The sequence below is a fragment of the Clinocottus analis genome, unplaced genomic scaffold, assembly GCF_023055335.1.
Source record: "Clinocottus analis isolate CAN_PGR_092001 unplaced genomic scaffold, fCliAna1.0.p SCAF_18, whole genome shotgun sequence".
NCBI lineage: Eukaryota > Metazoa > Chordata > Actinopteri > Perciformes > Cottidae > Clinocottus > Clinocottus analis.
This window is the reverse complement of record NW_027175909.1, coordinates 1,602,978-1,627,500: the sequence shown is the minus strand read 5'-3', so window position 1 is coordinate 1,627,500 and position 24,523 is coordinate 1,602,978. Positions and strand designations below refer to the sequence as shown.

Sequence of the window (24,523 nt, the reverse complement as noted above, 5' to 3'; positions counted from 1 at the left end):
AGGTTCACCATTTGGAATTGTGTGCTTTAGCTGATAGAATAATATGAACAAAGCGAGTTTTGCATTTAGGGGTCATTGCCTTTCAGAGTTCTCTAAAAATACATCGTTTCTATTTGGATGCTCTATAAGCTGTTCTGGTACGTATTATATTCTGGTTTGTGCATTGTTGATAATTTGTGGAAAAGTATGAAAGAAAAAGAAAAAAAGTATAACTATTATAACATGTAACCTTTCATCTTTTTAGTATAACCATTGAAAATATATAGTGTTTTAATTCAATTATAGTTTGTCATTAGATCATATAAAATTCATAGGAAAATAGATAGAGTTAGATAGATAGATGTACTTTATTAATCCCCAAGGGGGAATTTTTTTGTCCATTTGATGTTTTACAGACATCATATATATATATATATATATATATATATATATATATATATATATATATATATATATAAACACACACACACACACACACACACACACACACACACACACACACACACAATGGAATACTGTATTCAGAGATTAAATTAAATGTAAACGGAAATTAAATTAAATCTAAACAGAGAGTGTAAACTGTGCAAAATATGTACAATATATGTAACTTATATATATGTGTAACTGTGTACAGTGAAAATGAATCCACAGATCTGGCCAGGGGTGATTTATTGTAGTCTTATTGCCATGGCCAGGAATGTTGTCCTGTAGCGGTCCTTGTGGCAGCAGAGAGTGATAAATCTTTTGGAGAAAGTGCTCCGCTGACCCTGCAGGAGGTGGTGGGCTGAGTTGTCCAATATGGACAATAGTTTCTTATAAGATATACGATTGTTCTGCAATTATTGATATACAACAGATGAGTATGTATCATATGCAAGTGCCTTTAAAAAGGTGAATTGAAGAAATTAAACCCAGAGGGTCAAAATGTTATATTACATATTATCATTTAAAAATCTATATGAATGCAAGCGTTGTTGATTCAAAAAGAACAGCAACTAAACAAATTTGACAGAGCACTTGTGACTGATTTGTTTAAAAGCTATCTCACGCTTGCCGACGGCATTATATAAACATGATATTGCGCAGATAAATCACAGCTGTTGGAGATGAGAGGGGAATGGGGGAGTTAAACCAGTTGACATTATATTGTATTGTATGAAGGAAAGTTTGTATTATCATTATATTTATATTATTATTAGGATACTGCTGTTATAGCAAAAATGCCAAAGCAATAATACCATTGTAGTTTAAAAGTCAAGTATTTTTCATATTTAAGTTTGAAGACAAATTTAAAGTTTAAATAGGTTAAATTTCTTGGCAACAAAAAAAATCATCTACTGATGAAAACTGTGTACACGCTTCAGAAAAAGTGGGTAGACCCTGAGATTGTTTTGAGAAACACCAAACTATCATTACAATTGAAATGATATGGGAATACTTGTTTTGCATACCTGTAGTTATTAAAAATGGCTTAACAGGCTTTACAAATATGTTGAGCTGGTGTCACGTAAACTATAGTATCCTTGTTTCATAGATTTACATTTAGTATTATTTTTGGGCCAAATTACTCAGGGCCATGCTCTATGTGTATTTCTCATGTCATATCTTCTTTGCTTTGTTGTTGTCCAAAGCTGCCCACATAATTCATCCAAGACAGAATGTGTGTGGGTGGGAGGCTGTGGATGTGTTATGAAGGCCTCTTCAGATAGACAGCCAGCTTACATTAGGCCCACTGACGCCAGATGCTCCATACATTTCCATTCATTAGATACACAGTAAAGAATGTGGCATGGTCATGTGGCAAGGGAGGTGCAGTTGGTAAGTGAAGTCATCCCTTCCTGTTAATATATATATATATATATATATATATATATATATATATATATATATATATATATATATATATATATATATATATATACATATATATATATATACATATATATATATATATATACATATATATATATATATATATATATATATATATATATATATATATGTATATGTATATGTTTGTATATTCAATGAAAAGCTAAACTATAAAATATGTAACTTGCAGTTAAAAGGGCCATTTAAGGTTACAGGTTGTTATGCAACTGGTTAAAATATGTCAAAAGTGGTGCAACAGCGCCATACACTGGCACAGCAGTGACACTTAACCCTGACTTGCTCCGCGTTGCTGTGTCTACTGTCTCTATAGAGCAAAAATGTAAGTCGCTTTGGATAAAAGCGTCAGCTAAATGTAGTGTAGTGTAAAAGTCACAATTTACTCTGACACACAGGCTGGTTCAGTACAAAGTGAGACGCACTGTGGCTCAGTGGTAGCTCATTCAATCAGATTGGTGGTTCGATCACACCTACTTTGAAGCATTATGAAGAACTTGGATATCGACAGGTTTATGATAAACACTAAAATGCAACAATGACGAAAAAAGGAGACTGTGTTCATACGGTCACTAAGTCTGCCACCAAAGAAAAACTTTGAAAAAAAATAATTTGACACAAAGAAGTAAAATGGCACAAACATGTCATGCCATTCCACTTTTCCATAGTTTGACGAAACTAGCTGCAATGTTAGGAAATAAAGCCATGAATGTGGATGACATGGGGTTCACTGACCTCGGTGATGACGATGCAGCATGGGTTTTAAATTAATCGTTATATGCATGGTTGCATATAATTTGAAATATTCATATTGCAACATATTTACATTGCACCGTCTTACAATGGGCTTAGTGAAGCACAGAGAAGATGATTACAGACTTTACTGATACTTTCTCCTCTCAACTCACCCACAGCGCTCTCTGCCTGCTCGCTCACTTATTCGCTACATTAATCGTTTCATAGGCAAGAAGTGTTCAAACACAAAGGACTTTGTCTCCTAAATTGCTGCATAACAATGAAAACAGTGACAGACATAATCTACAGACATAACATGAAGTAGGTTATTTTAGCTGGCGTCTCTTTCAAGGGATCCCAGCTTTCCGATAACACCGGCCTGAGCAAGTGACTTATGTTAACCAACGTTACACAACTAAGCGAAGAAATGATTGTTTTTGAATTCACCATTTGTTGTTCATCTGTACCTTCAGGGCCGTCTGTCAAGTCAATCTACACAATCAACAGACCAGCAGCAAACACACACCCACAGCGGTGTGGATCAGGGAGCAGACTTCATGCTAACAAAGCAGTTTTGCAGTACTCAGTTACCCATACCCAATCTACTCCTTATTTAACAGACTTCATATGAGGCCTACTGTCCAGGCTCTCATTGTAGAGATGTAATAACATTAGGGGAGTACCCTAGCATTACTGCATCTCTCTCTGTACTTCCTAACGTTACTACATCTCTCTCTGTACTCATTAACGTTACTACATCTCTACCTGCACCTTCAGTGCCTTCAGCCGGGAGTGGCGCACCCCTACTGTTAAGAGTGGGTCAGACTGATCTTACATTTCCTTCTTAATGAAAGAGCGTCTTAAGCTAAGAACGACTCTGGCTAACACATCCTTCTTTCACAGTGCTCTTAAGAGCGTTCCTTAGAAGCTCTTAGCGCTATAGAGCTTCTTAACTAATCTGGGAAACGCGGCCAATAACATGTACACAAACTTAATAGAATTTAATTATATTGCACCGGTTAAAGTTATTCAAGTAAATAAAGTGTGTGTATGTGGTTTATTGTAAGCTCTGTTGGTTGTGCAGCTTGACAGCAGCAGGATGGAAGGACTTCATTCTCCTTCAGACACCGGGGATGAATCAGCCGCCTGCTCAAGGAGCTGTCCAGAGCTGTCAGGGCGTCCATGGGGTAAAAGGTGTTGTTCATCAGGGAAGATAGCTTGGCCATCATCCTCCTGTCTCCCACAACCTCCACCGAATCCATTGGACACCACAACACACTGCTGGCCTTCCTTACCAGCTTGTTTATTCTATAAAGACTAACTTTATAAGGGTCACCTATAAGAAACCCAGAAATTACCAGAAATTATCTCTTTTTATATAGCGACAAGACCCTATTTTGATCAGCTCTTTTTTACACAGGTTTTGCAGAGGCAGAAGAAGAGAGAGAGGTCTGTAGAGACAATGAGGACAAATGTTTATGTTTCAAAGCTACGATAAAGTTATTTTTGCATAATAGGCATAGGTAATCGGTTTTCCAACAGAACAGGAGAAGCTGATAGCCGAGCTCCTCTGGAGCAGTGGGCCCGTTATCTGGTTGAAATAATGAGCGGGAGGAGTATTTACCCTTCTAGGGTTTGATCTTAACTGAGACAAATGCCTTTTGTGCGAGTGTGGTGGGTCAGGCAATGGGTTGATGGAACACCTCTAACGTGACACTAAGGTCCTGGTCCACAGAGGATACCCTCAGATTGCAAAGAGGTGCATGGATCCATATAGCCAGAGCACCTAATTCCACCCCATTTGTATAAATCACATACATACTAATTTATTGTATTTGACAGATTGGAATGTAAGGCAATAGATGTGAAATTAGCTATTTTATTCACAATGATGCTGTTCTCAAATTCTGAGCATATACTATTGCTTTGTAAAGAATCAGTGTACTGTCAGGGCAGGAAGTGTTACTGCATGTGAGTCCCTTCAAGCGTGCAACATAAGCAAGCTGATTGCTGCTGCTCTGCAGTTCTCTCATACTGCAGTTACAACTGAGCTGATAACACTATCTGGACTCATGGTATCTGGTCTCAGGTAAACCCTGTTTGCTCTGTCAGCAGTGTTGCTGTTGTTAGGGGTTGATATGCTCAACATCATTTGTCATGGAAATCCCATTTACTTGTATTGATTAAATGAAGTGGCGAAGAGTCACTTGCAACATGGTATGCACCAATGGGTCCCAGAAGTCACAGGATACGCAGAAGACCTGTACAGTTCCTGAAGCAAGCAGAACACTGCAGCCATTTTGATATTGGATTCATAAATATGTTGTGCATAGTGAGATAAAGACTAAAGTCAGATAGGGATCCTCAAGTAAAACATGATTTGGACTGGACAGCTTTATGTGGATCCTGCCTACGCTCCGATGATCATATGATCATATGATCATATGCTAAGTCCTTAAATGCTGTATATGTGTGCTACATCCTCTGTTCCTTCTCTGGTGTAGGCACTCTTACTCTGTCTTTGTTCAAATTATCCCTGAGGATGTGTTTGTAAGGGCTCTATCTTTAGACTGGAGCAGCTAAAACACTCCATTTTACTTCAGTGGTTGCCATGGAAACAGTGCCTAACTGCACTAGAGTATTGGTATGTTGATGATGAGAACAAGTATGATGAAATGATGAAGAGATGTGCTCTGAATGACTGAATCGTTGCTCTGATGTGTTTTTAGATCAGGTTGTGTAGGTCAGATTCACAAGAAGATCAGTTTGAACATATCAATCCCAATCTAGAATCCATTTTATTAGAAGATCATGACACACTTGAAAACAAGTTAATGAGTGGACCTTGTGGTTTCCATGATGTGAACAACGAAAACGATGGAATCATAAACACATGTGTCTTTATTCATAAGGACAATGCACATTAACTAACATACTAAATAAAAGTATTGCTATAGAAATAAGTGGATACCTTACGAGTGGGCACTCGATCCAAACCGTGTGGTTTGGATCGGCCACCAAACAGGACAGAGCCAGACTGCAACGGATCGTCAGGTCTGCAGAGAGAACTATTGGCTCCAGCCTGCCCTCCATCCTGGACTTGTACACCTCCAGAGTCAGGAAGCGGGCTGGAAAGATCACTGCAGACCCCTCACACCCTGGACACAAGCTGTTCCAACTCCTCCTCTCTGGTAGGCGCTACAGAACACTGTACGCCAAAACCACCAGACACAGGAACAGCTTCTTCCCACTGGATGTCAGTCTGTTGAACAACTGAACAATTAATCAGACACTTCCATTTGCACTATCTGCACCTTCTGGACTATTGATTACTGTTTTACTGTTTCCTAATGTCTTATTGTTCTGTTCTTTATTTATATTTATCTTTTCATATCTAGCTTGATAAGAAGTACGAAGCGCAGAATCCGGCGTCAAATTCCATGTATGTGAGAATGTACATGGCCATTAAAGCTGATTCTGATTCTGATGCTGTGAGTCTTTATACACTTGGAACCACAGAGTAACAAGTTTAAACTCAGTCAAATATTTATCATTAGCACACACACCCTTTCCTTCCTTCAGAATCTGTGCAGCAGCCCCCAGAACTCAACGATCCAGCCTTCTAAGTCCCTGCAAAAGCTTGGACACCACAGCTCATTCTAATGTTAATCTAAGTTAATCTTATACACAGGTGACATACAGGTGTTACCCTAACCTTCATCCTTTCATATTGTTGTCCTCTTATCCCGAGCTTCATGCATAACTAACACACACATCATTGTTTTTGAACACCTAAGTATGAAAAGACTACTTGCCAGAACACACATTCATTTTTCATGACACTATTCCTCCATTCACATCCTTATTTTCGTTTTACAGTTCAATTAGTGATTTTTTAAATGATAATTTGAAATACTAATGTATTGGGCCAGACATAAATATGCCACAAAGAAAATATATGAAATGATATTACCACAAAAACAAAATAACTTTGCTGTTCCCATCTTTAGTAGGTGTTCATCTGCATTTTTTTTATATCAAGACCTTATGCATGTAACTGTTCTGCAACTACATGAATACAGCAGCACAGATGCCCAATCTCACGATATGTTATGGTCCATCTAATAAAGGAGTGCTCTTCTCTTTGTCGTAATAGAATCTTGGTTAATGTCAAATAAATGTAGAGACTCTGCACTCAAAATGGCGACTGAGATATTAAACTCCACATTTTCTAAATTAGCATGTCTACTGCATCAACAGCGTTAGCTCCATTCAAATTACAAAAGGACTTAAGTCACTTTGAAGACTGAGCCATCAAGTCCTTGACCTTAGAGTTCTGTTTTTTTTGCAATAAAAGGTTTCCAGTGTCCTGTATCTAACTGAATGCTGTTCTCCAATCAAAAAGCTTATAAGCTAATTGTAGGATCTCACCCTGGTTGATTGTGCAATAAACTTTACATCAGAAAATCACAAATGGACAAACTAGAATCCAGAAAAGGGGTCTTATTTCAACATTTTTAACAGTGGCAGTAAATGTTGTTAAATGTATTTGGGAATCTGCTTTACTGAGGACACACTGCTTAAAAAGCATATCTCTGTTTACCAAGCATGTCAACATTTTCAGTGGGTGATGTTGCTATGGCAACAACAACCTCTCCAATTAAGCTTTTTTTGCTAAAATAGCAGCAGTTTCAGCTGCACGTATTTTTGGCCTTTGATAACTGGAGTTGAGTAACAAAGAGAAAGACATGCAGACATTCACTGCACACACTCTTTGAAGCTAAATATGGAGGAGTGGTCTGTGCATGTCCATCATGGCCATGGACAGCTGCACACACACACACACACACACACACACACACACACACACACACACACACACACACACACACACACACACACACACACACACACACAGACACAGATAGCGATGTGCTGGGTGCTGCAGATTTAACTGTTCATTTTCAGTTTAAAAACAACTAAACATGGTTATGGACTGATACCTTTGTGTCTATTTGTACCACAATTGTGAAGATCCAGCATCCTAAAAAGGGACATACACAAGCTGACTTAAAGGTTCCCTGTTTTCCATTATTTATAGGGCAATGGAGAAATACTTCTTTCAAGAGGATCTCTTTATATTGTTCATGCGCAAATTTATTGACACCAGACCAGATATGCTCTTCAGATCATTTATGGCTCTCTGGAAACCTTAAGCAGTGTCAAATACTACTCATACCCAGATAAAAGTGGAACGTATGGAAAGAGTATTACTTGACAAGCCAAAGACTACCATCCAGTACAGTAAGTCGGACATTTTCAGTTCTTTTATTACCATGAACACTAACTAATTAAATGTAGTTAATTGTGACTCAAGCCCACATACACCTTCCTACTACACGAATTACAGCACCATGTAAGTATTAGGAGAGCTCGAGATGACTCACAGTCATTACAGGTTCCACACCTCGAACTCAAACGAATCACAGCAAAACATCAGCCAGGGTGCATGGAGCATGGGTTAGTACCCATGCTCCATCTACTCATGTGCATTAGTTTGTCTCCATTTCCAGGTGGGCAGCTAGTGTATTTGGAGCAAGTCATGGTTGTAATAGTGATACTTGTTACCTAGAGGGGTAAGAAATAGGTTTCAGCTTCAGACGCATGTTGTTGCCCCTTCAGTCTGCCTCTCTCGAAATCACATTTTATTGTTGCAACAACTAGATAATAATTCTTCAGGGAGTGCAGTTAGTGACAGTGTGCGCTCCATGTTAATGTTGCTCTGACAGCTTAACCGAGTAGCAGCACCCGGGTAGGGCTGAGCGTATGAAAACTTAGATCCAGAGGACAACTGTGATATTTTAATAAGAAAATCCCCTGACGTCAAAAGAGCATTTTCCCTATAGACTGTTAAAAGGACAGTTTGATGTGCAAAAGTACCATCAAAGTTTCACATTTGTGAAATGTTCTTAGGACCTAAATTTGTGATGTTCATGTGCCAATCTAAAGGTTGTGCAGGACTGAGCAGGTGAGACCAGAGACCTCTATGCATGACCATCCGTACAATGCAGTAGCAAACCATAGGGAAACGCTGTCCTGCTTGTTGAACACGATCATTCAAATAATTGTCAATTGGAATTCAATGAAGTGCATTATATTTACTCTCTGATTTTTTATCTAAGTATCCAAATTCTTCGTGCAAAATGTATAGCACCCTCAAAAAGTCCCAGAGTTGACTGAGGAGCAGTGTCCATGAGATGCACACTGTGGACACTAATGTGAACACTCATATGTAAAGAAGTTGAATACATTGTTTGTAGTTAAAGTGTATGTACAGTTTGTGCATAGACATACATATTGACTGTGTGTGTTGTGGAAGATTTGTTTGACAGAGGTATTTCAGGCACATGATTGGGCTCTGTGACAGACTCACAGGGAACAGATAAAGATAGAGAGAGCAAGAGAGAGATAAAGAGAGAGAGAGAGAGAGAGAGAGAGAGAGAGAGAGAGAGAGAGAGAGAGAGAGAGAGGGAGAGGGAGAGGGAGGAGAGTCTTCCCAGTCAGTCGGACTCCCTCAGCCGACACGATTTCCGACACAACCTCAGGCTCAGTGATGTTGTAAAGGCTGCGAGAGCGAGCTCTACCTCACACGCTCCGCTATAACCTGCTCGAGGACACACACAGCACACACCCGGTGAGTAGACCTCTGTATTGCTGGTACTGTTTGCTCTTTGTTGTCTTTTTGAAGCTGAGGACTTTCAAGGGTCGATGCTCTTTTCAGATGGAGATTACAATGTACAGAGATTATCACTATGTTGTAGTATGCAGAGATAACTTGTTGTTACAAGAACTAAAATGAGCCGCGAGGGTCTTTTGATTCAGTAATCTTTTAATTCCTTAAAGCTTTCAGCTCCTTGCAGCTTCTTAGCAGGGTCTGGCTTTAACAACACTTTTACTAACATGGACAGACACACACAAACAGCAGTAAGGCCACAAAGTCACTTCTCGTCATATGTTCATGCTCTCAAGGGATCACATTTAAAATGCAGAAATTAACATGTTTTAAACTGCAAAGCGAAAAACTCCATGTATTTAGGTGAAATTAATGTATGCACACAGACGCACATTCATACACTCCCACTTACATGCTGTTGTTATGGGCTGTGTGCTGAGAGCCAGGCACTGGCTCCTCTCCTTCCCACTCAGCTCAGCACATGTGGCGGAGCTCGGAAGGGAAAACTCTTAAGGGGGTAGAGAGCTCATTTTCACATTTCTGTCCAGACCTGAAAACACTCTACTGTTACCTTCATATGAAACGAATACGAAACTAAAGTTGGGTTAGCTAATAACCCTAATTCAGAAAGATATTCATATTCATTGAATGTGCTCGTTGGTCATTTTATTCTATCTATTGCTTCTGTTCATCCCGGGAGAGGGATCTTCTTTTTTATTTTTCCTGTTCCAATGTTCAGCTAGATATCAGCCTCATGTTTGTGTGTTAAGTACAAAGCTGAAGTGAAGGCATGGTTAGCCTAGCTTAGCGAAAAGACTAGAATCAGTGGGAAACAGCTAGTATAACTGTTCAACATTCACCAATGGTTGTATTTGTTTAATCTATACACAAATGTAAATAAATTACAAAATTGTAAGTGGAGTTAAGTGCTGGAACTGTTTATTTAGTATCTGGAGAGAGATACTTTTCTCTGATGTATATCAAGAACAAACCAGAGCAGATAGGAAAGTAAATATTGGACATCCCAAAAATGACAACAAAGATGACTGTGTCTGCTGGATATGTAAAGAGCCAACTCTTTGCTAACACTCCAGCAGTATAATACGCCATTTAAATGTCAGTAGGTGGTAGTATGTCATTGGCCAAAAACAAATATATATTGTTATATAATTATTGTAAAGAAAGGCATAGTTCCAAATAGTCTTTTGCTTTCAATTTAAAATACAAAAAAGTAAATTAAAAAGATTCTAATTGAAAAAAATCCATTATGGCCCATAAAGTCGACATATTATTGATTGAAAATTCTAAAAAATTGAAGACACTTATTTAACTGTAGAAAATACAGGTTAATATGGTAATGCTGTCAGTGTTACTTTTATGTTATATATGCTTAGAGACATATATATATATATATATATATATATATATATATATATATATATATATATATATATATATATATATATATATATATATATATATATATATATATATATATTCATACACTCCATGCATATATATTGGTATATATTGATATATATACAAAAAATCAAAACAACCTTGTGGGCTGACATGCATGGCATCATATATATATATATATATATATATATATATATATATATATATATATATATATATATATATATATATATATATATATATATTATATCTACATCCATCTGTGCTGACCATGCTGGAGAAGGCGTCTTTGTTGGCCTGTTTGCTGTTAATCCATCGGAGATCAGATCAAGGGATTAGAAATCAGGAGGACCTTGGCTGAATGGCCAGACAGACAGGAAGGTATTAGGGTCATGACATTGGGACTGGTGTCTGGCATGGATCATGGGCAGAACTCTACTCTATAGGCTGAATAACTTGTTGGAATAGGACTGTGTGGCGGGAGAGCGTGACTTAAAACCGTCATGAGTGATAGTCGCGTTCAATGCGTGACACTTTAGAGCCCTGATACTCTGCTCCTCCTGAGTTTCACCCATGACTGTCTGTTTTCGGTAAATAGGATGTCTATGCAGCGAATAGGTTTACAGATGCGCTCCTTAGCGCCAACTATCGTCGGGGAGTTTGAAAAGGAACAAACGCGCCTCTCAATTTTTTTCTTTGCTGTGAGATGTTGGTTGTGTGGCGTGTGAGCGTGTGAAAACATGAAAAAGCGTGTGTCATGCGGCGAAACCGTGAGAGTTGATAGCTCTGCTATCACCCCAAGATAAGTCGATATTAGAAAGTGGAGTTATATAACTGCAGAGCACTGGCTGCTTAGAGACATACAAAACACAACATATCTTATGTTTCAGCCTGAATTCTTCTGCTAGCAGCAATGTAGCTTTCGGTTGTTGCCAGAAGTCACACTGGCCCACTGACCAATCATAAGTTCAGAGCTTGTATTCAGGTGCTTTTACGTCAAAGAATATTCCCAGTATGTCAAACTAAAGATCTGATTGGTTGACAATCAACGAAAACGTCCACTTTCGTACTTTAATCTGGAAAGACTAGCTAGAAGGCCTCGGGCCACTCTTTTTCCACAGAGACGTAGGAGGTGAAATTTGATTGGATGAAAGCTCTCTTTAAAAAAAGGAGCGCAGGCTGGAAGCAGAGCAACAGAGGAAGACAGGAACTGTGCAATGAGAAAATAAGCCAATGTTAAAATAATTATAATGCATGTAGAGTATTTGTGAAAAACAATTTAATTATAAAATAGCTATAACTTTGTGATTCTGTTTAGGGCAGGAGAGAAGGCTTAGCAGGCCTGGATGGCACACCACTGGGAATTACTGCACACTACTGAACACTAATTCCTCTGTTTGGTTGCTGATGGAAAAGATCCTGTGAGAAAACCATCAACTGTAAATTAGAAGTGGATGTAATCATTGTGAAGTCACTGATTGGTTTGTGAAATTATGTTATGAATCTTGGAATACTGCTGCTGCAATGTTTGCTTTGTGCATCCGATGAACGGAAGTTACCATGTTTGGAATGCAGAGGAGTGCCAAAATGAATCAGATAGCAGTGGAGACCTGTCAATCACCTTGTAGCCCCGCCCTAAAGCATATTCCGTTTTATGGTCTGTTTGACTTTAAATGTACCATAATTTAAAAAATGAACATCATGTTGCATTGAAGAAGACTTGAAACCAGAGATTAAGATCATAAACTCATGTTTACTGACCGAATAAATCAAGAGAGAAGTAGAGTAATCTTTCCATAGACCTCTATTGTTCGTTTATTTTTCTTTTTGCAACCAGAGTCCTTATAGGGATTTGGGGCAGTACACATACATTTAATTGAAAAACCAGGACCATAGTGAATTACGGTTCTTCAAAGAAATATCTAAAGATGTCATGGTAAACGCAGAGGCGTACATACCTATGTAAACAATAAATAGACTTATTTAGCACTGTTTAACCTTAAGTCAAATGTGTATGATTCATCAAATTGCAATTACAAAACCATGCAAAGAGTTATTGTGAGAGATCAAGGATGCAGCCATTAGGCAACAATGTAACTGGCAGCTTATAGCCTCAACACTCTATCACAGTACCCAAACCATGAACCAATCTGTGTTGTTTTGAATGTAACTTCTGTAATTTTGAATGTATCTGTAAGTGGAAGTCTACAAGCCAAGAAGCTTTGGAAACTGCTCAAACAGCATGTGCATGCCAACATCTGTACTTTAGTCTAAATGGAGTACTCTACTTATCTTAGTAGTAATGTTAAGGTGCCCACAGACTGGAGTTGTTCTCCCTGGTGTCCCTGCTCGATCTGGCATTGCCTCAGTTTAGGTGAACATTCCCAATGTTTTCTGGCAAAAGATAAACTAAACTTTGATTCAGAACACACCTCCAAACACATTAAGATGATGTCTGAATCCAGTGTCTGTTTACCCAATGTGATTGACAGATGTTGAGGGTTCACTGCGTACCACTGCCTCTTTAACAGGAGCAATGTGTCACCTGCTGCAAGCACACATGCAGACTTTCCAATGCACACAGTGTCAGGTTGGTCCAGCTATGAGCCTGGCAGCACCTCTATTTTCAGCAGTGTGTAATCAGGCCTCTATAATGTCAACAGGTGGACAGGCTAACCAGCATCATGACATTCAGTAGCTACACTTACCTTACTGTTCAACCAAACACATACGCACATCCATACGCACACTGTGCCTACACAGGTAATACCTGCTCATATTGATATATTTCCTTTATTTTGGTAAATATTTTCAGGTGACATGTTGGTGATTAAAAGGTGTGACACCAACCTTTTCCTTCAAAGTCCAAGGAGTAATGAAGGCTTGTGGAACACATAGGCTATCTCATGACGTTGGACAGCTCTCGCTATGTGCTGATGACATAAACTTTGTGACGTCCAAACCCTTGAGCATATGGTACTCTATGCTTGTTTTCTCTTTTACTGAGGTCAGAGCCCTATTCCTCGTACCTGGCTTACTGATATAGCTGGATAATTTCCAGGGTAAGATGACGTAGAGGAACTTTTCTGTTCCTCAAAGCCAGTTTAGATCAATCACCATAGCAACACATTGAAATCCTTTAACCTGCTCCAGGGCAGGTTTAGTGGAAGTTCACTGGATAATTTGGCCACTCCCATCAGACAAAAAGCAGTTCCCTTCCTCATTGATGAAGGAGCGATATTAGTTATATTAGTTTTATAGGGAGAGATTTCTTCCAGATCGCTAAAATACATTCTCACGTCATGATGACTTCCTGTCTGAGCGCTATCGATTCTGCCGACAAGAACTAATTTATTTACGAGACTTTCTGCTGTACATTAAACACCACACGGTGCAGTCAAGCGTTGTCCGTCTCACATAATGTACACATACTGTATGCAGACTGGATCACAGAAGAATTGTGTAAAAAAAAAAGCACAATGCCACAGCTGGCATTTTTGCAAGTAGTACATGTTTGAGTCCGTGATGCGGAGAACGTCGTGAAAGCCGCTGCATGCCGTGCTGCTCGTAACGTTTATTTAGTGCTGACGAAACTTATGGATGTTTTGAAAGCACTCATAATTATATGACAGTGTTATACAATGTTTAGTTAGGTTTTGGTTTACCTCACTGCTCCGCTGGGAGTCAACACCGACACCACACTGCTGGAGGCCCAGATCATAATGCTGGGGCCAGTGGAGAGAAGAACCAGGACTGAGGGGGGCAGACTGTCAGACACTGCTGCAGTTTAATAAAACGTTTTCTTCAAGGAATCCGGTGTTCGGAAACACTTCCCCTTCTGTCCACAGTGACCTCCAAAACACACAAAATGAAAGAAAATGGAGCAATACCACACTGAACATACTTCAGTACAAGTAAAATCCTGCATTTAAAAACATACTTAAAAGTAAAGAATTAAGTAAAGCGTTATCAGCAAAGTGTTTTTATTATAAGTAGAAGTATTAATTATGCAGTAAAATGTTTTTCTATTCTACCTGATGTTTCTGAATGTTTCATATTCCTGCTGCATTCCTGCTGTATGTTGCATTGTAACTCCTTCATATTCTGTTGGCCTGTTAAAAGTAGTGCATACTTTTATGTATGCTGTAACGTAGATACTATAAATAGCATAGTATTTACTAATTCTGGCATATTTGTTTTTTATGTGCATGTGCAAAGCTTGCACTTTTTTAAACAGCCAGGGTTTCAGTAGAGGAACAGGTTAAAACAGCATTTATTTGTTCAAATACTTGTTTACCTCTGTAAAATATGATTCTTTTCGGTCAGGAGAACATATTAAGTAGCGTGATGTCATTAGTGCCACAAATCCTCTTTTAAAGGAAGTCAAGATCGAGGGTTGATTCATCAAATTGTGTGACAGAGATGAATCTCCTGTTCTCAATGCTGAAATGAATTCGTACATTCTCTCTACTGACCACTAGGAGGAAACTCCTCTGGTTTTATAGAAGTCCATGGCTGCAGTCGAATAGTCAAATAATCACCTTCTAATGTTCAACCCGAAGCACTTTTCCTTGACCTCTGTGTAAACGTCACAGGGTCAAGAAAGATGGGAAGGAGAATTCATGAGGAGTTAGGAAAAGACAACCGCGGTGTTTAGAGAATCCGACTGCCCTTTCACTAAGCACCAAGTTCTGACCCGACGGCAGGCGATGTTAGTGACGTCAGTCTGTCTGCAGCGGTGAAACTACAATGTAGAAGTCCATCTCGGAGCACAATAAAGCATCTTAAATACTTCTCTTGTGTTCTCATGACTCTGACTGAAGTGATCGTCCATTTTAACTCTTTCATTAAAGCTTCTGTAACTAAAATAAAATAAAAGAATGAGGACTGAAGATACAGTTCAACATCAGAGAGAGAATATCAAATACAGCTGAAATACAGCTGTTTCCTCACTTTACAGCCATGTTCAGCAACAGCAATGTCACGTTGGTAGTTTGCCAGCTGGTTCAACAGAATATTGAAAGTATTTCCAAGTTACGCTAATGATTATTTACATGACCTGCGTTTGTCAGTCATGATTGTTTGTTCTCGCGAGTGGACGAACGAAACGTCATGCAAGAGATTCGGCCTTATCTCCTTTGCTTTCGATAAGGAAGTTCCAGTGGCTCCTAAGGTAAAGGAGCTAAGTTAGGAGGCATGAAGCTCCTTTCCTTTGCGTTTAGAGAATTCGACCAGCACTTATCATGGCAGCCACTTAGGTACTTCAGAGTCATTTCCCTGAGTGAGGAAGGTTCTTAACCGAAATGGACTATTCGACCACAGCCGTTGCTTCATGTGTTGAAACTGAAAATTCTTTCGACTGACCAGCAGTCGAAATTGAATGAATGAATTAGGGGGCGGCTTCTGTGGCTGTATAGAAACAGCCAGAGAAGCCGCCCCCTAATTCATTTGTTAAAGCTGCCTCTGCTGCAGTCCACATAAATTATGATCGCTAGTATTACTGGTGTTTAAGGAGCTTTGATCAAAATTAGTTGATAATAGTATTTGATGACATGTTTTGTATTAGTAGAAATTACATAACCACTACAGTTGCACTTGAAAAGTACTCTCTTGACTACAAGCTGACAAATGCATACCTACTATCTTCCCTTCGTGACATAATCACTGTGCCTGGCCTCTCACCCATGTGCAGCCTCTCACCCAGGCATGGGTGAGAGGCTGCTTTTAGTTGGTATGCATGTGGGTGTGTGAGGGGGCTGAGCATTAATGTGTAAAAATAAAATATGAGCGCCTATACAATTTGCCTTTAAAACATGAGTAGAGGTCATGTGATTCCTCCCCTCTCCTCATAACAAAAGTATGGACAGTGGGACTGTCAAGGACATTTGCATTGATCCTGTCTTCATGTGTTCACAGTTTAATGGATCTTTCCTTTACCGTCAAGCAGCATGTCGGTTAATCTATTGTTATTACAGTATATATATATATATATATATATATATATATATATATATATATATATATATATATATATATATATATATATATAACTGTAGAAAATACAGGTTAATATGGTAATGCTGTCAGTGTTACTTTTATGTTATATATGCTTAGAGACATATATATATATATATATATATATATATATATATATATATATATATATATGTATATATATATATATATATATATATATATATATATATATTTATATATATATATATATATATATATATATATATATATGCTATTTTCAATGTGGATGGGTCAACAGCATTTAACAAGGAAATAAGAGACCACTGTTGGTTCACTGATTTTGTTTTTAAAAGTAATCGCGTACCACCCATCCATTATCCAAACCGTTTATCCTCATTAGGGTCGCTGGAGCCGAACCCAGCTATCAGTGGGCGAAGTCGCCAGTCTATCACGGGGCAGACATAGATGCAGACACCCATTCACTCTCACACCTACGGGCAATTTAGAGTCCAATTAACCTAACCTGCATGTCTTTGGACGGAAGCCGGAGAGAACCCACGCTGCCACGGGGAGAACATGCAAACTCTACACAGAAGGACCTGCCAGACCAGTATCCGAACACTGCCCAGACCAGGATCCGAACCACAGAACCACTTGCTGTGGGGCGTCAGTGCTAGCCACTACTCCACCGTTCAGCCATAAGCCGGACGATTTCTCTAAAATTAGCAAAGTCGTTCTGCGCCTAAACCCTAATCAAACCTTAATTATAGCTTTGGTAAATAAAAATAGTAGTATCATACACAACGTTAGTTTGTTAATACTGACACATCAACTCTTAAATGAGGTGACCGTGTCTGCCCCCTGGACTGATGTTTTCTAAACAGTATACAATAGTGAGCTTTGGTGTGAGAAAATCAACCACCCCTCGCAAAAAAACTGAAAACATGGTTGCTGTGAAAAGGACAACAAAAGGATGTCAGTTTGACAGCTGTTTCACTGCCATCATTTTGTATTTCATTATTTCAATCAACGATCATAGAATAATGAGCTCCCACATCCTAGAACATTGTGTGTTTGCACATCCCAACTAACTATACCACTGCTGTGAGACAGAGGCTGACATTATTCCACCCCAGCTTCAAGCATTACAATGACCTTGACAAAGAGATGTTAAAAATGCCAAACATAGCACCACCTTTCAGTTGTACAAGACATGAACCCATGTATCCCCTCTGATATGTCGAGTAAACAGACAATAGTGAACATGGACAGGATGACATTCACCCAGCTCAGGTGCTACGAGCAGTGTGAACATTAGCACCACATAAATAAACACTCTGCTGCATATCTATCACTAAAGATCATCTTTCCTCGTCCAGTGTTTCCAGCAGCAGGCCTTTTCCCTTCCAGATCTACGCAGAGCTAAACCTCCACACACTATGGTGTGGTGGATATAAAGCGATAACAGAAATAAACAGGAGGAAATTGTTAAAACTGATTACAGTATTACACAGAAAAGAGATATGAAACATTACTTTTTCAAAGTGTATATCAATCAGGACAGATCAGTCAGATGAAGAGAAGATAATTGTTAATTATTAACCTGTGATATGTGATGATAAAGTCTTCACAGAGTCTATGGCGCATTGACTTTACAGAGAGATTTATAATTGAGTGCCGTCTACCCCGATTAGCAGCGAGATACAGTTCCCTGTGGAGTCTAGACCTGGTGGTGGAGCTGATGGGGCTGATAGAAGAATGAGTTGATGAAGCTGATGGATCTGATGAAGACTGGGCGGCGATGGGGAGGTTGGAGGGCTGCGTAACAGCAGCATGAATGAATTGAAGGTAGAGGGGCAGTCATATTTAAAAGAGATAGCAGCAATATGAGAGGCTCACCGTGTCATTGTTTTTTTTTTTTCTTATTGGATAGAGGAGACCAGCTGAGTGTCAATTTCATGATTGACAGCCCCGTGCAATGAGAGCAAGTAAATAATGAGTGAGTATAGATGAGAAGTGATAGGCCGATGTATTAGAAGTAAATTCTTGGCTTAAAAAATCAGTTTACGCTCGAGCTTCAATTCCACAGCAAGCAGCCTGCCTTGTTGTGGCAACAGGCAACTTTTCAGAGTCAGACCTTTGCTTGCTAAAAAGAATAGGCTATAACAATTTAAAGCGGTCCGTTGGCTTAATTTCATATCTCATCGTAGGGCTGTACAAAATAGTTTGAAGCTCCATTCATTATGTTAATATTGAAATTGGATGAAGATTAACCTACACTTATGTTATTAGACCTATTAGTGTTGTAGTTTTTTGAGAATCAGATTTCAGTTGTGGCTGCATTGTATTGTTTTTGTGTCCAAATATCACATTTTTTCAGGGCTAAAATGATATTCAATAAGAGTATGTCTAAGCGGCTATGAAAACGAAGCAGGGTGAGGCTCAGGTAACAACACACGTCATGGTCTGTTCTGGTAGGCACTTCTCCACTATATCTTTACAGAGACAGTTGTTGTTTGCTGCTATAATAATGTTGAGAATAGAAGAAACAGCTTATTTAATGCTGCTGTTAAAAGTTAATTGGCAAAATGTGTCAAGTAGTTAATCCTTCAAAACTACAGTAGATGTGTCACTTTATCTTTGTACATTCTGTAATCATTGTTTCAAAGCAAGTCCAGCCCTATGAGTGCACCAGTCTGCCCCGGACTTAGTTAGCGAGTAAAGAAGTCAAACTATTTTTCATATTGAAAGCTATGTCGTGTCTCAATAGAGAGCAAACAAGGCTTTTTTTTTTTTTTTTTACCTTAGTACATAAAACAGTTTAACATAAAACAGTGTTAACATGCACACACCCTCAGTTACTGAAATAATACTGAAGATGAGAAATCCAACAATGTTTTGGTGTTGTTGAATGTTTTTTAAATTAAAGGTTAACTTTGGTATTTGACGGTCGGAGGGTCCCAGCAGCCACAGTAACAGCAACAGGCTTCAGAGCGTCTCTTCATTCGTATGAATATGAGTGGTCATCGCAGGCACTCATGTTTCCACTGTTGTCTTCTGACAGCATATCAAGACTTCTCCTTAAGTGAGATTCTTTAGTTTCAGAAAAAAAATAACAGTAACAATCAGATTCTGTCAGAGGGGGTTGAGGGCATTGAGGTTGAAAAATACTTAAGTTAATCTATAAAGTAATGGAAAAGTATTTTATTATTATCATGCATTAAGCTCAGTTGTAATGTACATTATATAACAGACACCAGGAGTTTATCTGCCCAACATTCGACTATTTCTTTGGTTCTAGTTTCCTACTTCTCTTTCTCCCACACTACATGAGTGCAGACTGCGACTCCCTCCTCGCTTTTTAAACAGCACTGTGAGAGATTTGTCAGGAGCATCTTAACCTTCAGTGATCATTCTGTTGTCCACTGATTTACTGATGTGCATTATAAAAGAGAACACCAACACAGTTATGTCACATTCAATGCAGTCATTGTGTCATTCCTTAGGCCTTGATGAATCATCCATCGAACATGTGACACAGACATGCTACTTCTCTTTCTGTCTCTCTCCCTGTCAAGACGGAAATACACAAATCCATATTGTGTGATAAATCATTGGTCGCAGGCACAGACACGGTTCACTTAAAAATCAGTAAACTCTACAAAACAACATAACATGGCAAACTCAGCCTTACAAGCCACCACAGCTGTCAGTCTGCTGACCTTAAGTTCAATGAAGGACTGTACCTGATTAGTTTTTTCTTTTCTTTCTTTTTTTCTACATTCAAATCTTGTATTAAGCGCTTTGAATTAAGCTTTAAATGGCTGTTGTTAAATGTGATGGTGTTGTGTCTGTAAGGACCCAAATGCAATACAATGGAATGGTGCGTTGAAAGGTTTATTCCGGCAGAACACACACAGGAAAGCGACAAGGAAGAAGGCAGGAATCTTGAAGTTGGGGACAGAATATGATGGTGGTTATCAGAGACAAGGTGGAGAAGCTCAAGCAGGTAGGGTCTTACTGGTGGGAAGAAGTGCTGGATGGTCTGGCAGAACACAGAGAACTCCTCCGAGGCATCAGTTAGAGTCCACAGCCTGGTGGGTGGTGGGTGGCTGCTTGGAGGTGGCACCTGGAAACGAGGCTCGGTGCGGCTCGGAGCATTAGCTGGAACTGAGAAAACGTAGGGTCAACCCACCGACTTGGGAACTAGTGTTGACTGTGCTGGTTCGATCCTGGAGTGGACCATAGCAGGTGGTGGCATGTCTCCTCCGGGGAGCTGGGCTCTGGGTATTCGGGAGGCTGTGGCTACTCCAAGCTGGGCTACGGGGAATCCGAAGGCTGTGGCTGGTCCAGGGAGTCTGTAGGCTGTGGCTGCTCCGGGGAGTAGAGGACTTATGTCTTGTCCATGCATTTATTTTCTGTAGACTTGACCACTGTAACGGTGTATTCTTAGGCCTCTGTAAAAAGAAACATTTTTTTTCGGGTGGGGGCGGCTGTAGGTCAGGGGGGGTAGTGGTCGTATCGTTACCAAAAGTTAGCCGGTTCGATCCTCAGCCCCCCTACAGTTCACATGTCGAACTCTCGAGCTGCTCTCCGGGCTCCTCACAAGGCATCCTACTGCTCCTTAATCAAGGAATGATGAATCGGATAATTTCTTCTTCTTCTTTCAATCAGAACACTGCACTCAAAATTTACTTTCAAATCTTGCTGCTGGTTTATAAACCACTAAATGCAATAGGTCAGAACTATTCAGTACAAACTAAAACTTGATTACTAGTTACAACAATGTGTGACATTGCGTTTTCACTTGGCATAGCGTGTCTGTCAGGATGCCGCCATCATGAAGTTAACCATGGAGCATGATGGTACAAATACAATCCTGTGGCTCTCACTGGCTCCATAGACACAGTCCTGTTACATTCCTTAGGCCTCGATGAATCATCCAACCCTAACCCTCACCTCAGCAGATTTAAAGTCAAAATAAACATGTGATCAGAGTTCATCACAGCGTCCAGTCACACTGTCCAGTGTAAAATGTTACGCTCACTGTAGAATGTAGTTGTGTAAATTAGCATCAGATATGTGCTATAGTTATTGTATAATGTGGGTGTATAGAGGAGGGCTTATAGTCCACCACGTCATTGAGCCATGATTCCAGAACCACGGAAAAAATTCTAAACACAAAATTGGTTAAACATTTTTTTTACATGTTTTCAGCAAACATTTTTTAAACATTAATAATATTGTTACAGAAAAATCTCCCCGAGTTCTGGGAGGATGAGAAATGCATTTGTGATCTGTCGTTTTTCGCCTCTTGAAGTCGGTGATGTTTGAAGTCCCTTTCATAGAGGTTGTTGGTGGCGAGCTTAGGCTAAATATGCCCTCTTCAGTGACAGTGAAAAATGAACATTTCCATAGGTCTTTGTCCTTCGGTTAACATGGCAGCATTTTGTAGCTGTCATTTGAAAACTCCCTTCAGTTTCAACCTCTTCCAAAGCTTTCTTACTTGTTCATGTATTGGCTTGTAAGGTCTTGAAAAGTGTAGATTTTAGCTACTGAGATTGGAGCCTTGAATCTATTTTAAATTATTTGTATTGGACTCTCACTCCTCTCCCAGTTCATTCACTGTTATGTAATCTGTCTATCCCGTAGGCCATCATGGAGGAGGCTGACCTGCTTAAGGAGAGGCTCCAGGCCATCACGGTAAGGATCCGTCCTGTGCTCCTGGTAGTAACAGGACAAAGCTAGGATGTAGTCTCTGTGGCAACTTTGCTGACTTTATTTGGGGATTTTTCTTCCTCATTAGGTGGGGAACACTTAACATAATAGTCAACTCTAAGGGCTAATTCCAATCCGCCACCTCCCCCCTCCCACTTGTGTCAGAGTGAACTTAGTATGTAGTCACACTCACAGCTGAATGAAGTACCTTTTTAAGATGCAAGATCCAGGACCAACTTCCTTCCCTCTAGCAAGAAAACTATAAATTAATATCAGAATCGTAAAAATAAATACTTCCACTGGGATAGATTGAGATATGTTGCACTCGCCTATATCCTATAATAGAACTCACTTAGAGAAATAAAAACAAGTAATAGGAATGTAAAAAATGTGGTGTTAAACTATTGTAAGCGACGTTGGTGTATGAGCAGGAATAACACTATCATCCAACGACTCTATGGGACCTTCTTAGGGGGAAATATAGACAAATATTTCTTGATTCCATTTGAATTTTACCATGAATTTTTACACGTATGATATTTGTCAATTGTGATGGTGTTCAATTCATCTTTGGATCTGAAAAAAATCTGAATCTGTGCTGCTTCGATGCTCTAAATCAACCATTATATAAACTCCAGTCAGTTTCCCAGACGTAAACATCTGAAAGCCCACCCCTATGGTCATGGTAACAGAGTCGCTGTGCTTGACTGACAGGGCTATAAATACCAGCAGACGTCATCAGGGAGATCCCCTTTCACTGGGGCTTAGTCGTTCAAGATCCACAAGTTAATTTTAGCCTGCAGTGATCCACCCTCACTGTGACATCAAGAAACACAATATCTGTCCATTTTTAAATGACTCTAAATGTCCAGCTGACAATCAAACTATATTTCTGCAGGAGGGGAGGTTTGACTGGTTGTAGTGAACAGGTGGAGACACACCCACACACACACACACACCCACACACGCACACAAACACACACGCACACACACACACACACACACACACACACACACACACACACACACACACACACACACACACACACACACACATAATCAACAGGTAGGGTCAGGTCATGAGATTGGGTTACTGTTAAGTTATTTATTACTCTCCTGCTGTCAGTTGGAGGTTGAAGTGTCAGCACAACAGGTGGAATTGTTTTCATGCTGTTGGATTTACACATGATGCAAATGTCTGTTTAATTATACCCGAAAGGACAAAAGAAGAATCCAGGAGAACATTGCCAAGAAAAGGAGACAGATCGAAGAGGAGAAATTAAAACTCCAGTACATAAAGGTACTTTTTTTACTGTTTAACAAGAAGAAAACCATCACCCAGGGGAGAATGTTGTCCACCATTCTAACATGTTATTGTAGAAATTGGTCTCAAGCAGACACTGAACAGAGACTGCACGAGACTACCGGGAGGTACTCTGGGATGAAGTTATTTTAATGTTATTTACAACAAACATCAAGTCACGCTTATGAGTGGGAATATCGTTGGAGATAGAGATCATGTGATTTGTTATTACACTGATTGTGTCTGGAGTCCCAAATTAACTCAGATGTGCCAACTATAAATTTCTATCCATAAACAACATGATTCTAGCTCTATAACTCTGCTCTTACTGTTTACTTAATAATACACTTACTGAAGGATGGAAACTGAGGAGAAGGTGGAAAGTTTAATTGTGACTCTAACTACTGTGGGCAGTTTGAAATTGTGCCTGCGTTGGTGTGTTTGAATGACAGAAGAAAGCCCTGAGGGAGCAGTGGCTGATGGATGGTCTGAGTCAGCAGTCAGAGGAGGAACAGGAGGCCATGAAGATTCAGGCTCAGGAGGAACAGCAGCAGAGTGATCAACTGCAGAGCAACATCCTCAGGTAAATCACACAGTACCTCCCACACAACAGGCAGAGCTGCAGAAGTAACATTCATATTGGCTTCAGGTACACTGATACTTGTGATACTTCATGATCCCAGTTGAGAGAATCAGTTGCTGCAGAAGCAAATAGTTGCTCAGCATTGAAATGGACAAAAGTTATAATTAAT

The 24,523-nt window shown here is 39.5% G+C and overlaps 1 protein-coding gene across 2 annotated transcripts in view; it reads left to right on the top strand.

Annotated features, from left to right (window-relative positions):
* Positions 1–9,200: 9,200 nt before the first annotated feature.
* The window catches only part of palmdb (palmdelphin b), a 48,695-nt gene continuing 33,372 nt past the window's right edge, over positions 9,201–24,523 (top strand). For both annotated transcript variants that reach the window (XM_068581398.1, XM_068581399.1), the window contains exons 1-4: positions 9,201–9,316; positions 22,403–22,453; positions 23,688–23,768; positions 24,224–24,354. In XM_068581398.1, coding sequence (XP_068437499.1) covers positions 22,409–22,453; positions 23,688–23,768; positions 24,224–24,354 — 257 coding nt within the window. In that variant the 5' untranslated portion in view covers positions 9,201–9,316; positions 22,403–22,408. The remainder of the gene's footprint in view (positions 9,317–22,402; positions 22,454–23,687; positions 23,769–24,223; positions 24,355–24,523) is intronic.